General features: G+C 32.5%; 2 protein-coding genes across 2 annotated transcripts in view; one reads left to right on the forward strand and one right to left on the reverse strand.

Moving 5' to 3' along the window:
* Positions 1-1,515: 1,515 nt before the first annotated feature.
* On the forward strand, positions 1,516-17,335 carry LOC143047098 (arylsulfatase I-like). Its single transcript, XM_076220058.1, has 14 exons — positions 1,516-1,681; positions 2,143-2,254; positions 2,609-2,660; positions 4,407-4,510; positions 5,905-6,011; positions 7,275-7,339; positions 7,901-8,005; positions 8,957-9,020; positions 10,247-10,344; positions 11,040-11,179; positions 11,683-11,741; positions 12,285-12,417; positions 15,868-15,995; positions 16,908-17,335. The coding sequence occupies exons 1-14, from the start codon at positions 1,609-1,611 to the stop codon at positions 17,081-17,083; spliced, it is 1,416 nt and encodes a 471-aa protein (XP_076076173.1). The 5' UTR covers positions 1,516-1,608; the 3' UTR covers positions 17,084-17,335.
* A 2,371-nt stretch (positions 17,336-19,706) lies between these two features.
* The window catches only part of LOC143046300 (spermatogenesis-associated protein 20-like), a 43,154-nt gene continuing 40,764 nt past the window's right edge, over positions 19,707-22,096 (reverse strand). The window contains exon 15 of the mRNA XM_076219399.1: positions 19,707-19,895. Coding sequence (XP_076075514.1) covers positions 19,890-19,895 — 6 coding nt within the window. The 3' untranslated portion in view covers positions 19,707-19,889. The remainder of the gene's footprint in view (positions 19,896-22,096) is intronic.

Here is a 22,096-nt window from a genome sequence, read left to right on the forward strand (position 1 = left end):
TTTGTTTAACCTTTGCTGATTTGAAATGCTTGATAACATCTGTTTGGAGTTGCTCGGTATTTATACATCCCGCAAAAGTGGTATTATCTTATGATCATTTTTTGCATTTTTGTCATCCTGTTTGCCTATGATTTTTGTCTATCAGCCATTTTGTTTTTCTTTGCTCACATAGTTGTTTGTTTTAATATTTATTCAGATTATATAACAACGAAACTGCTGTACCCATTTTAGTCTTTTTAGAAATTATATGCGACTGTCACACATACGACAGGTTAAGTTAGCTATTCAATCAGGTTAAGTGCACCATTTTTCCACATAAGGAAATATCTTTACAATCGCTTAACGTCCAGTGGCAAATATTTAAAACATGTTCAAGACGATCGTGTACAAAGTCAGGAACATGAAAACTATTTTCAATTATCAACTTTCCATTTTTTTGATTTTCTTTTTACTTTTTTATATCCAAAAAAAAAAAGAATGAGTTTATTCAATAATAGTTAAGAAAATAAGAAAAAAGTTTTCCTTTGTAAACTAATTATAAACATGTGTGGCCTAATCCATGTATACTAACTTAACTTATACAACTTTTTTTTACATTTACGTGTAGGTTGAACTTTCTTGGATACAAATTACGACAGATGGCATTTTTCTTGTTTTTTTGAAAAATATAGTTCATGTGTCAAATAGTTATCGACGATAAAGGATGTTGTTATATTGGAAAGAAATCATAGCAGTTTTGATTTCCTATCAGCTTTATAGTGTTGAAGGTATAGTTTGATAAAGGGAGATATTTTAATTTGGTTAGATCGTTACCTTTTGAACATCATTTTAATATGTGCAAAGTCGTCAACAATGTACTTGTGCTCGTCTTTTTGTATAAGTTTGACTTGTCCATTAATCAAATTTTGTTTGATAGATGTTTGTAAAATCATTCAAGATGGTTTCGCTTGGTGCGTATACAGTCGAACCTCATTGTGTCGAAACTGGGATGAGTCGAAGTAATGTCGTGGTCGTTTGATCAATGTAAATTCAATGTATATTGACCCGGATGTCAGATTCGGACTAAATGAAAAGATATTTAAATCGGATGTACTTCGTATGTAACTTTATCATATTCAAAAGAGGTTAAAGCAGAGTAACACAATTGTTGATCGTTTAAGCAGAATATACATATTTATTACAGCAGACACTTGCTTTTTCAACATATCTGGTCTCGCCCCTCGTGGAGTACATTAATAGTGATAATGAAAAAAAAATATTGATTTTTTCTTAAACTGAAAGTATTTGTTTCAAATGCATAATTACGAAAAAACATACTTGATAGGATTATCCATGGTTGTGGATTCGGAATGTAATCTTATTTGAGTCATCAAAGTGGTACCTTATCACTACCTTTGTATAGAAATATAAATCGTTGTACTATCTTGATTTGAATCTGTCTTTGATAAGGTATTTGTATAAATTTTGCTTCTTTTCACTACAAAAGTTGGCAGTTAAGGTTTAACAATGAGAACACATTGGAGTATCAATTTTATGTCAAAATATTATTTTAACCCTTATGAGATTCTGTCATATGCATACTAATGTGCCAACATTTTATTACGGATCATGTTTATAGGCTACTGCAAAGGAAAAGCTAACAGGAAACCACATATTGTTCTAGTTGTTTCCGATGATCAAGGTTAGTGAAATAACGATGTATTCAGGTTGCAATGTCACATATCTGGTTAAGCTTCACATTTTTCCATATCAGAATGATTAGGTTACTCATATCTTGCTCTTTTTTATGTTTAGTTTTATTGATCTCTTTCGTTTTAGTAGATTTAGATAGAACAGAGAAAAACTTACGACGATTTGATGAATAATCAATCAGTTTTCAAATATTTCGGCTTCGAACATCATTGAAGAAACATAATTTGTCGAAGTGTACATTTCGTAAGGTAAACTCTTTAATGTGCGATTTAAGTTTATTTCAATTCTTAAAATAAGATTTGTTTGGCTATTGCAATGAAAGTACCTGTTTGAACTGTAATTGTAAAGAAACAAATATACTGTTTTCTTTGGAACATTTGTATCGTGTGATGTTCTTTTACAAAATAAGATCAGTCATGATAAAGTTTGTTTTAAATATTTTTTATTTAGGTTGGAATGATGTCGGCTGGCACAATCAAGATGTTTTAACTCCAAACATGGACAAACTTGCCAAACGAGGTGTTAGACTAGAAAATCATTATGTACATCCACAGTGTACACCGTAAGTATTCAATAATTAAAAGTTACTTTTAACTAATTATCTTTGGACAAAATTCTAGGGAAACTCAATACTTTTGCATTTAATTTTTTATTCGATATGATTTCAAACTGATGTTTACTTTCTTTTTTTTTCTTATGCCATTTAAACGAACACTGTCTGGAAAATTCCATATTTTGATTGGTTGATACGAGGGAGACAATTTACTCTATTCCATCGCCTTATGTTTTCTTGGGGGTAACATTCTGCTCTATCACCCTCTAATCAATGTGCTATTTATATATTGCTAGTTTTGAATGGTTTAATGTGACATAAAACGTTTCTGGTCTTCTGCAATTTCATTCATTTATTCAATAGATCCCGTGGTGCAATTCTAACAGGGAAGTACTCCCACAGACTTGGATTTCAGGTATTTGGGAAGCTCGTTCTGAAGATTAACTTCTTTTAAAAGACCTATATTTCGATAATATATGCATATGTAACTCCTTCACAAACTAGAGCCACACTCTGTCTTGTGTCTAAACGTTTTAAGGTCATAAATAGTGTGTTTAAGATTTCATCTTTATTCAGCTACAACACTAATACATTAAGATTACTCAATCAGATTTGTTTGTATCACATGTGGTATCACAATGTCGTTAAGTTTAAAGTAATTAAAAAGTAAAATCACAGAAACACTGAACTCCGAGGAAAATTCAAAACGGAAAATCAAATGGAAAAATCAAAAGCTAAAACACATGAAACGAGTCACTATGCAGATTCAAAATTCTCATTCAAACAAACAGTTGCTTGTCTTTTAATGTTGACCACTAACGATGTTTTTATTTTTATTTGTCTTTAATGTCTCAGAAACAATAAAAATCGTATGCATGCATCAACTAACCATAGCTAAGATTTATTCAAAGCCTTGACATTCGTTTCACTGATGATTTTTAAATATTATCACAAAATCCGGTTAAAATTTGAACAAGGACCCATCCCATAATATCGATATAGACTAATATATTATTGCTTACCTTTTATTGGTTTTGTAATAGTCAGGATTTTACAATACCCCGGTAATCGCTGCGTTGAAGATTGGTGGGCTTCGGCTGATATATATTCTTTAGTCGAGTCAATTCGCAGATTTATTACTGAGAAAGGTCAAACGATACTAACACTCACATTTTTTCTCACTTCTAACACACAGTCCCTGCAATAGACTAATATTAATTTTGTCTTAGGTAATATAAATTTTATTGTAATATTACAATAACATTACGTATGCATGTATGCAAGGACATAGAACAATGTCTGATAGACGTTAACACCGTATGATTACATCATTATGTTGTGTGGTCACTGGCCCATAGACATTAACACTGTATAAAAAAAGGCAACAGTAGTATACCGCTGTTCAAAACTCATAAATCCAGGGACAAAAAACAAAATCGGGGTAACAAACTAAAACCGAGGGAAACGCATTAAATATAAGAGGAGAACAACGACATAACACCGAAACGTAACACACACAGAAACGGACCAAGCATCAGACAAAACACCACGAGAATAACAAATATAATTATATCATGATGTGATGTGCTCACTGGCCCATAGACGTTATCACTTATGATTATATCATTATTGTATGTGGTAACTGTTAAATAAACGTTAACACCGTATGATTACATCATTATGTTGTGTGGTCACTGGCCCATAGACGTTAACACCGTATGATTATATCATTATGTTCAGTGGTCACTAACCAATAGACGTTATCACTTATGATTATATCATCATGTGTTGTGAAGTAACTGTCTGATAGACGTTAAAACTGTATGATTATATCATTGTGTTGTGAAGTTACTGTCTAATAGACGTTACACCGTATGATTATATCATTTGTGTTGTGAAGTTACTGTCTAATAGACGTTAACACCGTATGATCATATCATTGCGTTGTGAAGTTGCTGTCTGATAGACGTTAACACCGTATGATTATATCATTGTGTTGTGAAGTAACTGTCTCATAGACGTTACACCGTATGAGTATATCATCATGTTCTGTGGCTACTGTCTCAAAGACGTTTACACCTTATGGTTTTATCATTATTTTGTGTGGTTTCTGTGTTATAGACGTTTACACCTTATGATTATATCATTCTGTTGTATTTAGTTTGGTGCACTGGGCGCAAACGAGGCTAAATACCTGCCAGAATCTGTTACACTTCTTCCAGAAAAGTTAAAGCAAATGGGATATTCTACACATATGACAGGAAAGTATGTTTTAACTTTGTTACAAAATAAACCCAATTCCTTATGTAGACATCGCAACTGTCAAACCTCAAAAAGTAAAATCACAAAAATACTGAACTCAGAGGAAAATCAATTCGGAAAGTCCATAATCACATGGCAAAATCAAATAACAAAACGCATCAAAAACGAATGGACAAGAACTGTCATATTCCTGACTTTGTACAGGCATTTTCAAATGTAGAAAATGGTGGATTGAACCTGGTCATTAACTTAACAGCTAGTGCGTCAGTACTTTATGATTATTCAAATTTACTATATGTATTACCATTAATTTTCAGTTCATAAAATCAATTAATTTTGCACTTAGCTTAAAAACATTATCGACATTTAAGAGCATAGCAATCTGAATGTAGGTAAATACCTTTATTTGGCTGATAAGAATCTTTATCCATAGCATAAGGTTTAAATTTACTTATTGATTTCATGTGTCGTCATTTTCCGCCGATGATTCAATGATACAAACTGTTTGTAATTGTAAAACTTGTATGTAATTATTCACTGATGCTACTATTTTTGTAATGTATATGAAGGTTGGTCTTTTTTCTTCAAAAAAGTATGGTGCTATATTGATTATATACGTTTGTATTCAATTCGGAAAATAAAAAAAATAGATTTATAAAATTATGTATATCAACACTCATTTGTTGTTTAAGGGGGCTCCCGGTTCTAAATCATTTTTTTTTCTTAATATAGGATTTCGCTATATTTTTCTTTAAATGAACTTTATCTTATACTTAATAGAAAATTAAAATAAAAAATGGGGTCACCGTTTATTTACGATCACAATCTGCCTTCGAAAGAAGCATACATTTATGTTTTTTTCTGTTGAACTAATAGGAGAAAAAGAGGTTATATCAAAATAAAAAGGACTAAATTACAAAAATTGCTAAAATTTTACAATAGTTTATTTAACGTACAGCTTATTTGAAAATAATAATAAAAAATATAGGTCACCGATGACTTAAAAAAGATATTTCAATTATCTTGCCAAAAAATTACATTTTTGCACCAAAATGAGGTAATTTGGGTTTTTTTCAATGATACATACATCTTAAAAGTCATCTTGGGCCCATACGAATTGATTTATTTGAATGATTTTTGTACCATATGATAAGTTAAAAACTAATAAAGTAATAAATAAAATATGTTATGAAAAAACAAATGCTTATTTTTTTCTGAAATTTTTATACCCTCGAGTCTCCTTAAGTGCTGCTACATTTGCGTACACCAAATATATAATTTCATCCATTGTCAAAGCTGTATTTTGGTAAAGAAGTAAATTATTCATTGTGTGTATCGTATGTTGAAAGAAAACGCAATAAAGCAATACATCATAATTAACTAAAAATGTTTTATAGGTGGCATCTTGGAGATTGTAAGAAGAGTGTTATTCCAACCTCAAGAGGGTTTGATTCGTTTACTGGTCTTTTAAGAGGAGCTCAAGATTACTTCACAAGAAAACTGTGTAAGTGAACCTACACTTTTATAAAGTATTGTAATGTTTATTGGTCGTTAAGGTTACAATTGAGTAGAATCTTAGTTTAGAAATGCATGGATTACGCTAGGGAAAGAATTAGGCAGATTTAGACGTTTGGCGGTAAAATTAGTGGTCGGGTCGAAAGTTGTAGGGGTGATCGTAAAGGACTCTCTATTCTCCGTACGGGTAACATATAGAGAACACCCCTATCAAGGAAATAGTGGTATCGACCACGGGTATATAAGAGAGTGAGAAACAGCATTCGGGGCTTCGGTTGGCTGTCGGTGAGCTGTCATCCTTCAACCGAGCGTACGTCGGATATATTAAGTGCTATACGAGCTTTGATATTGAGAGGACACCTTGTACTAGGTACAAAGTGGACGTGCACGTTGACAGGATTGACATAGCAGACTGTCCCACTCGGAGGACAGGCTGTACCAGCCCGCACTGTCTGGTAGTGACAGACTGTCCCACTCGAAGGACAAGTTGTACCAGGCCGCACTGTCTGGTAGTGACAGACTGTCCAATTCAGAGGACAAGCTGTACCAGCCACATTGTCTTATAGTGACATAACGTTGCATTAGGAGGACAGGCTGTTACATTGTATAAACTTGTATATATAAGAGTTCATACTTACTTTGTATCGGCAAAGAGCCCTTGTATATATTATGGTTCATTGTGCATAACGTAGATAGTTTTAGTTTTTAGTATTACCATATTGTTTGTGGACAACTTGGATCCAAGTATTTACTGGAACGGACGTTTGTGATATAAACGCCTTGTTACACGTTACAGTATATTTAATAGTATAACTACAGATGTTCTACTATTTCTGTGTTGACATGAATTATCATTAATATGTCCATAATTATGAATTCGCTGTTTACAAAACTTTGTTATTTTGGAATACTAAGGCTTTTCTACCTCAGGAGTAGTTTACATTACATGTACTTAGCAAAACTTTTTTTTAAATATTTGGTCTTCAATGCTCTTCAACTTCGTAACTATTTGGTCTTTTCAAAAAAAAAATATACGAGCGTCGCTGATGAGTCTTATGTAGAAGAAACGCGCGTCTGGCGCAATTTGTAAATAGTAATATTCTTAATATCTGTGCTAAGTGTATTTAAAATAAACCTCGCACAGATGTATTATTCAATTTAGTTCTTCTAATGTAGTATAATAATAAAACGTGTGTAATTCCATTACACTTATGTGTATTATAATAATAAAACGTGTGTAATTCCATTTCAGTTGGTAATTACGATTTCTGGCAAAATGAGACAGTGTATAGACCCCCAGAGGACTCATATAATACAGTACGTATATAGGAATATTGATTTTATATTCCATCATTTGTACTGTACATTGATATTGCATCAATTAAACTGTACAGTAATAGTTTATCAATGTACTATACAGTGATATTTCGTAATCAATACTGTGCAGATTTAATCACCAATTGTACTGTTCAGCAATATTTCATTAATTATACCATGTGTACTATACAGTAAAATTTCATCAATTGAACTGTACAGTGATATTTAAGCACTTGTACTGTACAATGATAGTTTAACAATTGAAATGTGCATTTATAATAATCAACTGTTCTGTACATTGACATTTCATTGTATGTATTGTACACTCATTATCATTAATTGTACTGTACAGTTATATTTCGTCAGTAGTACAGCCAACTAATGATCACTGATATTTCACCAATTGTGCTGGACAAGGTCGATCTAACTTCCTTCGGTCAAAATCATCGCAAAATTCTCCTTTTCGTTCAACAACAACAACAACAAAACCAACATGATTTTGAAGGTCAAATTTTAAAATTATCAATGTTATATTACACTCATGTCATAATTTGGTTTCAGGATTTGTTCACACAGCGAGCTGTAGAGATAATAGAAAAAAACAATCCCAAAACGTCGCCATTGTTCTTATCTGTGCAGTACACAACTCCACACTTTCCACTTCAGGTAAATTTCGTTTAAAAAAAAACATTTTACACAAAAATTGAGATTTCCGTATTACTTTCTTATAAAAAAATCTTAAGAATATGATACTTCGAGATTTTCGACAGTGCATGAATATGTTCTTGTGCTGAATGACGCTAGTTATTGTATACAGTTTGCAGTTTACAGATTCATGCTTAGAAGGATTGTAAGATTTCCGTCTGAATCACTTGTATGAATATATGGTATATGTAAGCAGAAAATATTTTTGGCAACTGAACCATGTATCTTCAAATGAACACATGTTAAAACGTTGTTGAAGGCGTTGTGAAGGCCGTACTATAACTGTATATTTTTTACACTTTGTGACTTAGAAAGAGTGTTTCTCATTGGCACTCAAAAACTAAATCACAGAGTTGTTTATATATGAAAATAACGGTTGGCGAAAAGTTAGACAGTCTTTTATCTACAAATCCCAAAAACTGACAGTACCAAACTAATCAACAAAGGAGGGACAAAAAATACCAGAGGGAAATTCAAACTCATAAATCGGAAATAAACTGACAATGCCATGGCTAAAATAAAAAAAGACAAATAGACAAATAATAATACAAAAGACACAGCATAGAAAACTAAAGACTAAGCAACACGAACCCCAGCACAAACTGGGTTGATCTCAGGTGTTACTGAATGGTAAGCAGATTCTGCTCCACATGTGGCACCAGTCGTGTTGATTATTTTATTACAAACCCGGTTAAAAACAACAATATGTGCACGAACCTCTCAAAATACATAAATACGTACACCGTGTTTATCAACAGGTCTCTCCTGAAAAATAGGGAGCTCACGCACATTTTAGATTGAGTTGATATTATTGACTACAGATAGAATGAAAAATACATGATATTATTTTTGTTTACTCATAGCAGATTAGAAAATAAATGAAAATTGACAGCTATTTATCAATAAATGTAGGTACCACAAAAGTTTATGGACATGTATCCAAACGAAAACAATCCTGCACGGCGACGATATCTAGGTTGGTATTGCTGTAACACAAGTGAAAAGCTGGTCCCAAATCAATTTTATCAGTCTGAAGTATTTCTTCGTAAAAAATAATATATATATATATATATTCAAAGCGAGAAGCCGGTCCAATATAAATTTAACAAGTCTGAAGTTCTTATTAGTAAAGAATAAAACATATACTTAAGGATATTTGGGCTAAAGTAATTGATTTTAAATATTTCGGAAAAACGATATTGTTTCAGGATGTATAATTTAAGAAAAAGTCTGTTTCTATATTAATCCCTAAAAAGTGGGAAAATAAATAATTCAACATAGAGATAAAAAAAAATCCTGAATATTTTTGAAAAATATTTTTTTTATTAAAGTCGAAACAAATTGCTTTTCTCGAGAAAAATAACCAAGTTAAATAAGTGCAATAATCATTGAGTGGGTATAATTTGTCATTACATTATGGATCGTGGCTGATTAATTGTCAGTCCTAGACTATGATTAAGTATGATGAAATGGTTATAATTGTATTAGACAGCTGCAAATTGCGTTTGTTAATCAAAACGATTGATATAAATTCCTTTGGGAAAAATGGCCTCAGAAGGTATGTGGCATCTGGTTTGGGTCTGTTCTGTTGCTGTTTTTTTTATGCCATAACACTTTTGTTTTACTTGGTTTTCCAAATTGTTCGTCTACAGTACAATGTAAGTCCATGGAACCTGACTTATCTAAGATATGTAGACATAACTTTGTCCGGCGCACTCAAATACATATTCAGTTGTAAAAAATAAACAACGCTGTTTATACCCAATGACTTTTGCTAAATCCTATAAGATGTACAAGACATTTGAACTTTTCAAACCGACAGTAGATTTAAACACTTTGAGTATGACTTTAGTCTCCTATAGTCTGTTACTGTGAATATTCAGTCTTATAACATTTGGTTGCAATCAATGATCTCTGTCAAATATACCCCATATTACCTATGCATACGTCGATATCTTAAAAATTAAGGACACATTATCTTAAATAGTATGTATATATCTTATTTTCTCGTTTTTGCAAATAAAAAAAGGTATTATACCTGTATAAGTGTTTTCTTGATCAATTGGTTAATTGTTGTTGTCATTCTTAATTTGACTTAAGTATTTTAAGTATTTTCCTTCTCTCAGGCACATTTTGTGATAACCATAATATTTCTATTGGTAGATGGAATTGCTATAATGTTATCAATGTTATCAATTTTAGGCATGGTGTCTTCGCTAGATGAGGGTGTAGGTACTGTCGCCGATGCCTTAGAGAAAAGTGGCCACATGGATAACACAATTTTTATTTTCATGAGTGACGTATGTTTTAGCTTAAATTTGGAATAGTTGTTTATATCAAATAAAGACAACAGTAGTATACCGGTGTTTAAAAATCATAAATCGATCGAGATAAAAACAAATCTGGGTTACAAACTATAACCAAGAGAAACACATCAACTATAAAAAGAAAACAAAGAAACAACAGTAATACTGCAGTGCAACAAAAGACATTTCACCATCGAAATCACAATCAACAAAAGACAACCACTGAGGACAAGTGCAAACAAATGCAGCAGGATTAAACTTTTTAAAGTTTATGTACATTATATTATCTGGTTGAATTAACGACTGTAGTATTTTACAATATTAAACTATCAGATTATTCTTAGTTATCAAGAGATTAACTTTTCATTGCATAACGTTGATAGGCTAAACTTAATGCAATTTATAGATGCAACCTCAATACACGCGTATAAAACAACTTTCATATGTATCTCCTTGTTTCGCTTGTACAAAAGTAAAATCGAAAACGGTTCTATTCATAAAAAACTTAAATATTCCTACAATTGTGTTATTTAAATACGAATTCTATTGAAAGAACAGATAAATAAATAAAGTGTGATTGAAACGGATAAACTTTTCCTGAATAAACTACACAGCAAAGTTTATGAATTTGTCTTTATTTTGTTATAATCAAAATTATAATTCCAAAATTGTGTACACTATTTCAACAGAACGGAGGTGACTCTAACTTTGGTGCAAGTAACGTACCACTCAGAGGAAACAAAGGAGAGTTGTGGGAAGGAGGGTCAAAGTCAGTAGGATTTGTTTATAGTCCTAGGTTTTTAAAGCATAAAGGCTGTACACATGAAGGGTAAGAAACTTAAAACTTCGTATTGTATTAAGAAATTTAACACAACAATAATAAAGTTTGCCTTTTCGTCATAACGAAATAAAGATGTCTGGTGCAAAAAATTCAATAATATAAAAAAAACGGAGATGCACAATGACTTCAAATTAAACACCTATACATAAATATGAAGGATTAGTATGTGACAATAGATAATCTTATAGTCTTCAAAATAGAACAAAAGCCATTACGTAAATTGAGCTTTAAACACCACTGGAATGTACGTAAAACAATTAAAAAACAGAACAAAAATCGTAAAACGTTTATGGCAGACTAAAGAATTTTCATGATCGGAAACAGGAACTTTAAAGTTGAAACCTGTGCGTGAAAATAATTTGTCAAACGTTTCATGTCTTTTTGATATTGACTATTTATGAGGTTATTCCTCAGAATGCATCCACCCTCTTGTATCGTCCTACTTATAAAAAAGTAAGACGTCGTTTACTACAGTTAACTTTGTTTTATAGAATGATGCATGCTGTTGATTGGTTCCCAACAATTCTAGACATGGCAGGTTTTAATAAAGGTAGGATTGAGGTGTATTATTGGTTATTTTGGGCGTTTGGTTTCAATGTCTTAGACTGCCTCCTGAATTACATTCATTGAACTAATGTTGTTCGTAAAAACAACAAAAAAAACAATATTTTTTATAATAACAACTGCAATATACTTTTTACAAAATACAAGGCAGTATCATCAAACAAGTCAACATGAAAGAATAATCGTTGATTTGGTGTAAATTACCCATCAACCATAAACTATAATTATAAATCAAGATGACGACAATATCGAATATATATTATAGCTTCACATCGTTGGGCAGATCAACTACAGCGCTTTTGATATAAGAAAATCTTATTTTGAAAAAAAAAGACTAATATATCTTACAACAACAACAAACAATAAACTACGATAGTATACATAGTATGTATAATTTGGAATCATTTAAGCATCATAATTCAACAAAAATATAATGTATGAATTTCAGAAAAAGAAAAATATATTGTTGGGGTATTTTAGTTTTTCAGTTTGTCTTAAATCCTATCCTGTAATTTCTGGACGATTTCAGGCAAACGTAGAAAGACATTTGGTCATATTGATGGTGTTAGTCAGTGGAAATATCTGAAAAGGTGCCGTGGATCAGGCAGAAATGAATTTGTGTATCAAATAGATGACTATGTGGCCAAATCTGCAGCAATTAGGTATGCAATCATGAGATATATAGTTGCCATAAAGAATTTTTTTCATAAAATTTAGCTGCTGTAGACGTCATTATTTTTAAGATCTTTTATTTTTATACATTTTTTATATTCATGATTTTTTTAATATTCATGACATAAAACAAAAAACCTTGCTTCGACTAAAGGAATAAATAAACACATCTCATAAATTGTATTAAAACTTCACGAGTTAATGACACCTTCTCCTCGAAATCACAAACTTAAAAACAAATGATGCATTCACTAAGGAATTGAATAACTAGCATTTATGTAAGACAACACAAATTTTTTATTAAGGATGAGTGGGTGTGCATACCTTGCTGCATCGTGATAAATTAAAGGATGTAGCTTATAGAAAGAGCTAAACGGAAATCGTTTAAATAATAAGTAAAGTATAGCTAGCTTGACTTCCATCTTGTATGGCAGTCGTATTGAATTCTATTATATACACAACAATGTGTGAGCAAACAAACACCCATGATAGGTAAAAACGTCAAAAATAGGGGTACAGCAGTCAACATTGTGATATAATCTTAATCAATTTAAAAAAAAACTTTTTCAACAAAGATGTTAAATTGACCATTACACAATAACACAATGGCGTGATGCCGATCCACATCATAAGTATATAATCAAAAATAGACTAAACAGTAAAGAGTAAAAAAATACTAGGACAAAAAGGGGGAAACTTTAACACCTATTTAAGATGATAAACAACGTCAGTACCTAGAATCTAAATTTTAATATATAAATATAAAAATGAGGTATTATTGCCAATCGGAGATAATGTTAGTAATTATAAGCAACCGTTCGGACTATAGCAGTACGTAGAATGATTCATACCTTAAAGTTGGTTATAAAAGGCCCTGACATGAAAAATATGATATGTGAAACCTGTTTTAAGAGACCATTTAAGGGAGAACAAAAAAGTGCTCTCTTAATGCAGGTGGTCTTTTGATACAAGTTCAAACTATATGAAATGTAATACAGAGTAATCTACATGTTATGGTCTTATCATACAGGTTTTTGCTAAATACAGGTGGTCTCCAAAGCCGGTTTGACTGTAATTCAAATTAAGAATACTACTAGCCTTATTTAAAACAAAACAATCACGCAAAACAAATATGACAGGCACGAACCAACGACAGCCGCTGGACTACAGGCTCCTTACTTGAGACAGTCACATAAAGAATTTGGCGGGGTTTTATATATTAATGAGTGCTCAATCATTCCCTAACCTGGGTCAATGGTATAACAGCACAATATAATAACAAACTACAAAAACCAACTAAAAAAGATAAGTCAAGGATTTTTACTAAATTCTTCAAAAGATATAAATATTTTATTTCGAAGTTTGGTTGAACCTGTCGAAAACATATTCAAAAACAGGATAGCACATCCTCATTTTTTACGGAGATATTGTTTACTGTGCCTGTAATTCAGTGGTTGTCGTTTGTTGCTGTGTTACATATTTGTTTTCTGCTAATTTTTTTAAACATTAATTAGGTCGTTATTTTTTTCTCGTTTGAATTGTTTTACATTTGTGATTTCGGGGCCTGTAAAATCTGACGATGTCGTATGGGCTTTGCTCATTGTTGAAGTCAGTACGGTTACCTATAGTGGTTAATGTCTGTGTCATTTGGTCTCTGATTGAGAGTTGTCACATTGGCAATCATACCACATTTTTGTTTACATTAACTCATCAGATCGATACAAAGAATAACAAAATCATGTATCTTAGGCTAGAATATCAACTAGTACACACCCAACATCAAATAGATTTAGTGTATAGACGTCACTAACAATCAGAGAAAAACACGACCCTTGTTCTTTGCCAAAATTAAGGTATTCACAGAATGTAGTACCGTTAAAGTGTATATGCGTTAGTATCATTTTAATAAACTGATAACAACATGAATATTTATATCAATAAAAACAATATTTAAAGATATAGTTACAGTGTTGAATTGGTAACCTTCGAGAATAGTTTTATTTAAACCATTGATAAGTTCCTAGTACGGAATATTTATCAACAAAGTCGTGGTATCTTATGATGTTCTTTGGCATAACTGTGGTTCATCAACTTCAGCTTAGACACTAGTGATGTTCTATAAAGTCTGAGCTCATAAACACCAAATAAGTTGGGAAATGTATTATATTGGGGATTATCCTATACAAGTTGCTATATTGCTGCTGAGGTGTGCATACACATTTTAATTTCAAAATTAAAATCCTCTCGCTTGTCAACGATTCTGGTAGTTGGACCACTTTTGTCAAATTCGAGGTAAAAGTCTAAAAATCAGGCTGTTATTGTGTAAAATTGCAATTTACAGGAGAAAATATAAATGTTATAATGCTCTCATCAGATCTATAAAGGCAACAGTAGTATACCGCTGTTCAAAACTCATAAATCCATGGACAAAAAACAAAATCGGGGTGACAAACTAAAACCGAGGGAAACGCATTAAATATAAGAGGAGAACAACGACACAACACTAAAATGTAACACACACAGAAACGGACCAAGCATCAGACAAAATCCCACGAGAATAACAAATATAACATCAAAACCAAATACATGAATTTGGGATAGATAAGTACCGTGACACGTCTTATCGCAATGTGAAATTACACTCAAAAATAAGAGAAAACAAACGACGCAACGTTAAAATGTAACACACACAGAAACGAACAATAATATAACAATGGCCATATTCCTGACTTGGTACAGGACATTTTTAAAGGAAAAAATGGTGGGTTGAACCTGGTTTTGTGGCATTCCAAACCTCGCACTTTAATGACAATGTAAAATATAACATTGAAATGACAACATAATATTACAGGACTACAATACAAATAAATAGGAGAATGTAATAGACAAAGAAACACATGATTAATGAATAACAAAAAGCATCAGGTTTAAAATTCAATACGTCAAAAACGCGCCTCGTCCACACAAGACTCACCAGTGAAGCCCAGATATAAAAGATCGAATACGAAAAAAAGTACAAAGTTGTACAGCACTGAAGATCAAAAGTTGAAAAAGGCTGTGTCAAATACGGCTATGTTTTTATGCTTGGGATAAGAACATCCTTATTATTTAGAACAATTAATGATATTGCAAACAGTAAATTTTATCAAATGAATATAACAGATATACATAATGAAACTGAAGTATTAACTCATTACAGAAAACAAACACGAATACATGCAAAGACCAACACAGAATAGACACACCCGACTCAGTCCAGGCCTCAACGCAGTAAATTGTGAAAATGACGTCACATACGATGGTGAAAAGGCATTAAAAATTACGTCACATTTGAATTTATGAAATTTATGAAACAGCAGAAGAATGACGTCACATATGAAAAACTATATCTCAAAAGTAAGATCGAATTAGGATTGATTAAAGATTATCCCTTTTTGTAGAGTTGGAGACTACAAGATGATTCTGGGTGAACCTCGTGTTGTTGATTTCTCATTCGATCCTATTGGAGGCTTTTCAATAAAACTAGCCGATCCAAACAGCACTGACATACGCTTATTTAACTTAAAGAGTAAGTATATGCATAAAAAGAATACAATCATACACTACAGTGTAATGTTAAACAAAGATGCAAGTTAATGAAATAATCACTAAACAAAAAAAATAAAATGCAGAATTACACGCAAACAAATCAACTATCCAGAACCAGAAGATTCGTTTATGAAGTAAGGGTAAAAACAATGGCATTTGCGCAAAGTCTGTCAAGTTGTATATAGCCTTGGTGATTTGGTTAAAAGACATATTTACACATTTGAAAATACACTCAAGGAATCGTCTGACAGTTTTGTATTTTAACAGCATGTCCTATTTTAAGCCACGCCGGTCATGTTGGTTTTCTGACAGAATTAAAAGACATATTTACACATTTGAAAATACACTCAAGGAATCGTCTGACAGTTTTGTATTTTAACAGCATGTCCAATTTATGCCACGCCGGTCATGTTGGTTTTCTGACAGAATGACTATGGGCCAGGTGAGCTCAGAAGGAACGGTTAATAATGCTCAGTTGTTGAGTTTGTTGTAAAATATGCGATATTATCTGATACAAATGTGACAGACTTTGATTCCATTCGGATTTTGGTTTAGATGTCATTAACATTATAAATGATTCAAAAAGTGTATCAGGCCAGATAGTTCCGTATGTAATATATTGCTTTAAAAGAAAATACCGCAGAGTGAAATGAATAGAGGACATTTCATTGGATTCTGTCTCGCCTGCGATTACGTTGTTAATATACTAGTTTAACGTCGTCTGCTAAAACTTAGTCCATGTATATCTGTATAAAACGTGGCTCAACTCTTCCAGACCCTCAAAGTATAAAAAAATGTTCAAGAGAAAAAAATCTTTTGGACAAATCGATTGATAGTAATTTCAATGCAAATCTCCATTTCGGCCTAATAAAGCATCTTCTTATGATTGCAGATGATCCTACCGAGAGTAACAATCTTGCTTCAAGATTACCAAACAAAGTAAAAAAGATGAAGATTAAACTGGATGAATTACGAAAAGACAGTTTGCCAACTGCATTTCCTGTGTTTGAATCGAATGAAATTGGAAGTCCTAATAATATCGTCAGTATCGACTGGTGCTCTGTTTGATTTGAATAAAATGTTATGTGTGTATGTGTACCTGTTTAATTTTACAAATAACAATGTGTAAATGGGTACTAACAAGCATAACTATGTGGTATGGGCTTTGCTCAGTGTTGAAATTCGTACTGTGACATATAGTAGTAAATGTCTGTCTCATTTGGTCTCTCTTGCTGAGAGTTGTCTTATCCATTGTAAATATTGTATTCCTCTTGTTACACGTATTAATATGTCTGAGTGATCAAATAAAGTTGAAAGGCATTCATACCACATTATTTTTATTTTTGTATTGCAAATTGTACATACATCCATCTATTGTTGACCTCCAGAGATCTTTTTTTGTGGTGTTTATGACTGCTACTTCACTGCAATAGCCCTAAATATCATCTTAAAAATATGCATGAACTAATATTTGTTTCATCCAATTTAACTTTTAAAATGTCAGATTTCTGGTATAAGAATAAACAAACCTGATCCTGATACAAAGATATTGAGACATAAAACATAAAGCATAAAGAAATAGGGTAGATAATGGGATTTTAGCGGTGCCACAACTGTAAATCAAATTGTGTTTTCCTCTCTTATTTTGTTCATTAACCAAGCCGTTAGTTTCGGTAGAATAAATTGTTTTACATGTGTGATTTTGAGGCATTTGACGCTTGCTATGTGAAATAGAATTTAATCATGGTTAAATCCTTACAGTTTCTTCTATTGGGTAAATCCTATGTCATTTGGTCTCTGAATTTGAGTTTTTCCCATTGTCAATCATTCTACCTTTTTTATCTTTTAAAAGGTGAAGTAGTTTTTATGCAAAATCATTTACATAGACCGTAGTAGTTATGTAATATGCAAAATTAGCAATAAAATGCGAGGAATGTGGTCACAGGGAATGTAGAGAAATGTTCATAATCACGAAGAGTGTAGCAATACTGGGACAGGGATGTACGATATGACGAGTGACATGTGTGACATTAGCCATTACTAAAAAAAACATGTTTGTGAATCAAATAAGTCACAAAATGCTACGGATTGTACTAGATCGTCAAATTAAGATACTATAAAACAATACAATTTACCCATAAATAAAGGCAACAGTAGTATACCGCTGTTCAAAACTCATAAATCCATGGACAAAAAACAAAATCGGGGTAACAAACTAAAACCGAGGGAAACGCATTAAATATAAGAGTAGAACAACGACATAACACTAAAATGTAACACACATAGACAAAATCCCACGAGAATAACAAATATAACATATATATATAACATCCATATGCGACTATACTCAACAATGTGAACGCTCACAAGATTATAAGGCGATTGTGTGTTTGTATATATCAGAGAGGAGTACGTGTTGATTTTAGACAATTTATTTGTGGACATAATCAACTTGCCAAGTTATTAATCCCACTGTATATTTATAATAAAATAATTGTTTCAAAAATGTGTATTAAGAATACACCAGACATTTATTATCAATCTTTTGATGTATTCACTTGGTTAAAGAATTAAGTAAAAGGAAAATGATATTAAACATCATCCTAATGTTGCGTCAATAATGAATAGGTATGTAAATACACATACACACCGGTGGCTATAAAAGAGGGGCGAAAGATACCAGAGAGACATTCGATCGCCTAGATCAAAAGTAAATTGGCAACGCCATGAATAAAGACTAAAGACTATAAGCAACACGAACCCAACCAAAAACTGGGGATGATCTCAGATGCTTTGGAAGGGTAAGCAGATCCAACTCCTCATGTGGCACCCGTCGTATGTCGCATTCGTGGAAAGGGAATTGTAGGGACGACACTAGGAACATATCCGATATCATCTGTGAAACGAATATTCCGTAACGGTCACCCAAATCGTAATGGCGACCGTTAACTTTACGAGGGAGTGATTTCGACTTCACCATTTGAATCTCTTTGTTTAATAGCTTCCTTGTGTGCAGCAATCCTCTATCAAGGCAATCATGATAGAAAATACAAACCCGGGATTATCGTATCAATTGGGGTATATACTATGTATGCAGGCGCTGCTGGAATGTTGCTTGATAGAAATGGAAAGTTCACAATTGGGAAGCTGTAATCATCTCTTTTGCCGTAATGTTTTGCTTTCGACCGACACTTATTGTCAATTTCTAGATGTAAGTCAATATAGTAGGCAGACTTAACTCTATCTGGTGTATCCTTTATCTCTAGTTCGGTTGTATAGATGATTTTAACATGCTAGTATACAGTGTCCCAGGTAAGGGGAGGTTTGGGATTCCAAAAACAAGTTTTACCCCGTCACATTATGTATGTGTGTGCCTGTCCCAAGTCAGAAGCCTGTAGTTAAGTGATTGTCGTTTGTTTATTTTTTACATATTTGATTTTCGTTCATTTTTGTGTACATAAATCATGCCATTAGTTTTCTCGTTTGAATTGTTTTACATTTGAGATTTCGGGGTTTTTTAAAGCTGACTATGCGGTATGGGTTTTGCTCAATGTTGAAGGCCGTACGGTGACTTATAGTTATAAATTTCTGTATCATTTGGTCTCTTTTTAAGAGTTGTCTCATTAGCAATCATACCGAATCTTCTTTTTTAAAGTATAAAATACTCATTAGTGACACTCAAATCAAAATAATTGAATACATGTTTAATATGTACAATGTATAAAACTAAAATTGTTCATCTTTGATTGAGACGAACAGCGGTTGTTCCTCATCTTCTGATGTTTTCTTCTTTTGAATCTCCTCCTACGCCTCCTACGCACTGATTTCGCCATCCTTGTATCATGGTGGTTGGTTCAGAATGGATGATACCATATCATTTCTGAAGAGAAAAAAAAAACAAGAATATTGATATTATTTGTTAGTATTCTAGGAAACAAAACAGACCAAACATGGATAGTGGTTAGATTCGTGGTTTCGTGCATAGGTAAGTGGAAGAGTGTAAGAGAAAACTAACGTCCTGGTTTATGTACAATAATGAATGAAAAACGAATATATACTCATAAACAAAAATTTGTTTCATTAGTTTCAGAGCGGAACATTGTTGTAAAAGATTACTATAATTTACAGAAAAATAGTTAACAATTAACTCTAAAGGGCAATAACTCATTCAGGACCATTCAGGGGTCAATATACCATATTATTCATGTTGACTTATTTGTAGAATTTACTTTGCTGTACATCATAACATGTTAAAAACAGTTTATCTCTATAACAATATTGCAGATAAAAACTAAAAACTGCAAAATTTCTTTAGAATTGCCAATATAGGGGCAGCAACCCAATAACGGGTTGTCCGATACTTCTGAAAATTTCAGTGCAGAAATATGTACCTGATGAACAATTTTCCCCCCGGGTTAGATTTGTTCTTAATGCTTTTGTTTCAGGGATATAAGCCAAAATGTACATTTTAACACCCCCCTCCCCATGTTCTATTTTTAGCCATGGCGACCATCTTGGTTGGCTTCCCCTTTTATTTGATGCGTTTCCCTCAGTTTTCTCAATAGATTTAGAATTTCGAACAGTGGTATACTACTGTTGCCTTTATTTGGCATGTTGGGTAATCGGACACATTTAATTATATAAGTTACCCAAAATAAGATTGTGTTTAAGTTTTGTTAAATTTGGCACAGTAGTTTCAGAGAAGATGTTTGTAAAAATTAAAAGACGACGACGAACGTCTGACGCCAAGGGATTAAGAAGGCTCCCTTGCCCCTTTGGTCTAGGTGAGCTAAAAAGAAGCATCAAGTAAAATTATTTTATGTATGTCTCTTGAAAATAAGTTAATAAATCATTGTAGATTGGATGTAGACAATATTTGTACTGATAATAAGACATATGTATGCCGAAATGCAAACCCCCATCCCTGTTATTGTTGGACTATCGGTACCAATCGAACCTGATGCTAATAACACAACCGAACTCCCACCTGTAATTAATGGACCACCGACACAACTCCCGCATACAATTAATAGAGCACAAGCACTTCACCCTCAGGCAATAAATGGACCAACGTCTCCACTCCCACCTGTAATTAATGGAGCATCGGCACCACTCCTACGTGTAATAAATAAACAACCGGCACCACTCACGCCTTAAATTAATGGAGCTCAATTACCTCTCCTCCGGCAATAAATGGAGCACCAGCACCCCCTCCAACATCTCTAAGGCGATTAAGCAGGGTGAGAATTAAGCCGGACCATTATCATGATCATATGTAAAAAAAAACATTGCTCACCTTTTATGTAGTTTCTTGCGACACATTTGCAAAATACTGACATTTGCAACTTTATCAGCTAGCACTTTAAGCCCAAGTAAAATATCACCATAGTTCAACGATGACTCTAAGTTTTGCAAGTCTCCATGCAAAATGTCATAGAAGGTTCTACCAAAAAGTTTGCTCAAGTTAGAGTTATCTGTAGTACTTGAAATAATTCCCATTTCCTTTCTACATACCGAATCTACTGTGTAGACTAGGCACGGTATTTGTCTGCAGTCTACCCGTTTTATGTTTTGCATTTTTTCTAATTCGCTAGCAACTTCAAAAGCAAGATCCTTTTTAATTTAAAGTAAAGTTATCCTTTTATCGCAACAAGAATGTGATCTGTAAAAGGGAGGGGTATGGTATTTATACTAAAATCAAGCTCAGTGAACATTCACTGAATGATTTAAATGACATGTAGAAATTAGAAAGTTAAAATTGATTATCTTAGATCTTTTTTGAAAATGTTTTGAAATTTGATGTTAAATTCCATATGAAAAAAAAATTGGTATATTTCTTTGATTATGAAACATGGGTGATGTTTGTTTTTAAAAACAAATTATATTAATTTTGGTTGCTTTAATAAAAATAGAATACATTTACGAACTTTTTCATGGACATATTTTGTTGATGTTGTTTGTAAACATTTAAATGACAGACTTTTCATTGTCAAATAATGTGTCTTTTTGAATATAGAAAGTTATCAAGAGTCTTTCTACTTTATAAACAAAGACAATGAACCTTTTCATTGCTATGTTTAT

This window comes from Mytilus galloprovincialis, chromosome 9, assembly GCF_965363235.1.
Source record: "Mytilus galloprovincialis chromosome 9, xbMytGall1.hap1.1, whole genome shotgun sequence".
In the NCBI taxonomy this organism is placed as follows: domain Eukaryota; kingdom Metazoa; phylum Mollusca; class Bivalvia; order Mytilida; family Mytilidae; genus Mytilus; species Mytilus galloprovincialis.

Excerpts from the sequence above, each read along its gene's own strand:
- LOC143047098 (XM_076220058.1), top strand. The coding sequence starts at position 1,609 with ATGTTTATAGGCTACTGCAAAGGAAAAGCTAACAGGAAACCACATATT. Across the intron at positions 2,255-2,608 it reads GTACATCCACAGTGTACACC|ATCCCGTGGTGCAATTCTAA; the intron begins GTAAGTATTCAA and ends TTTATTCAATAG. Across the intron at positions 15,996-16,907 it reads ACGCTTATTTAACTTAAAGA|ATGATCCTACCGAGAGTAAC; the intron begins GTAAGTATATGC and ends TTATGATTGCAG.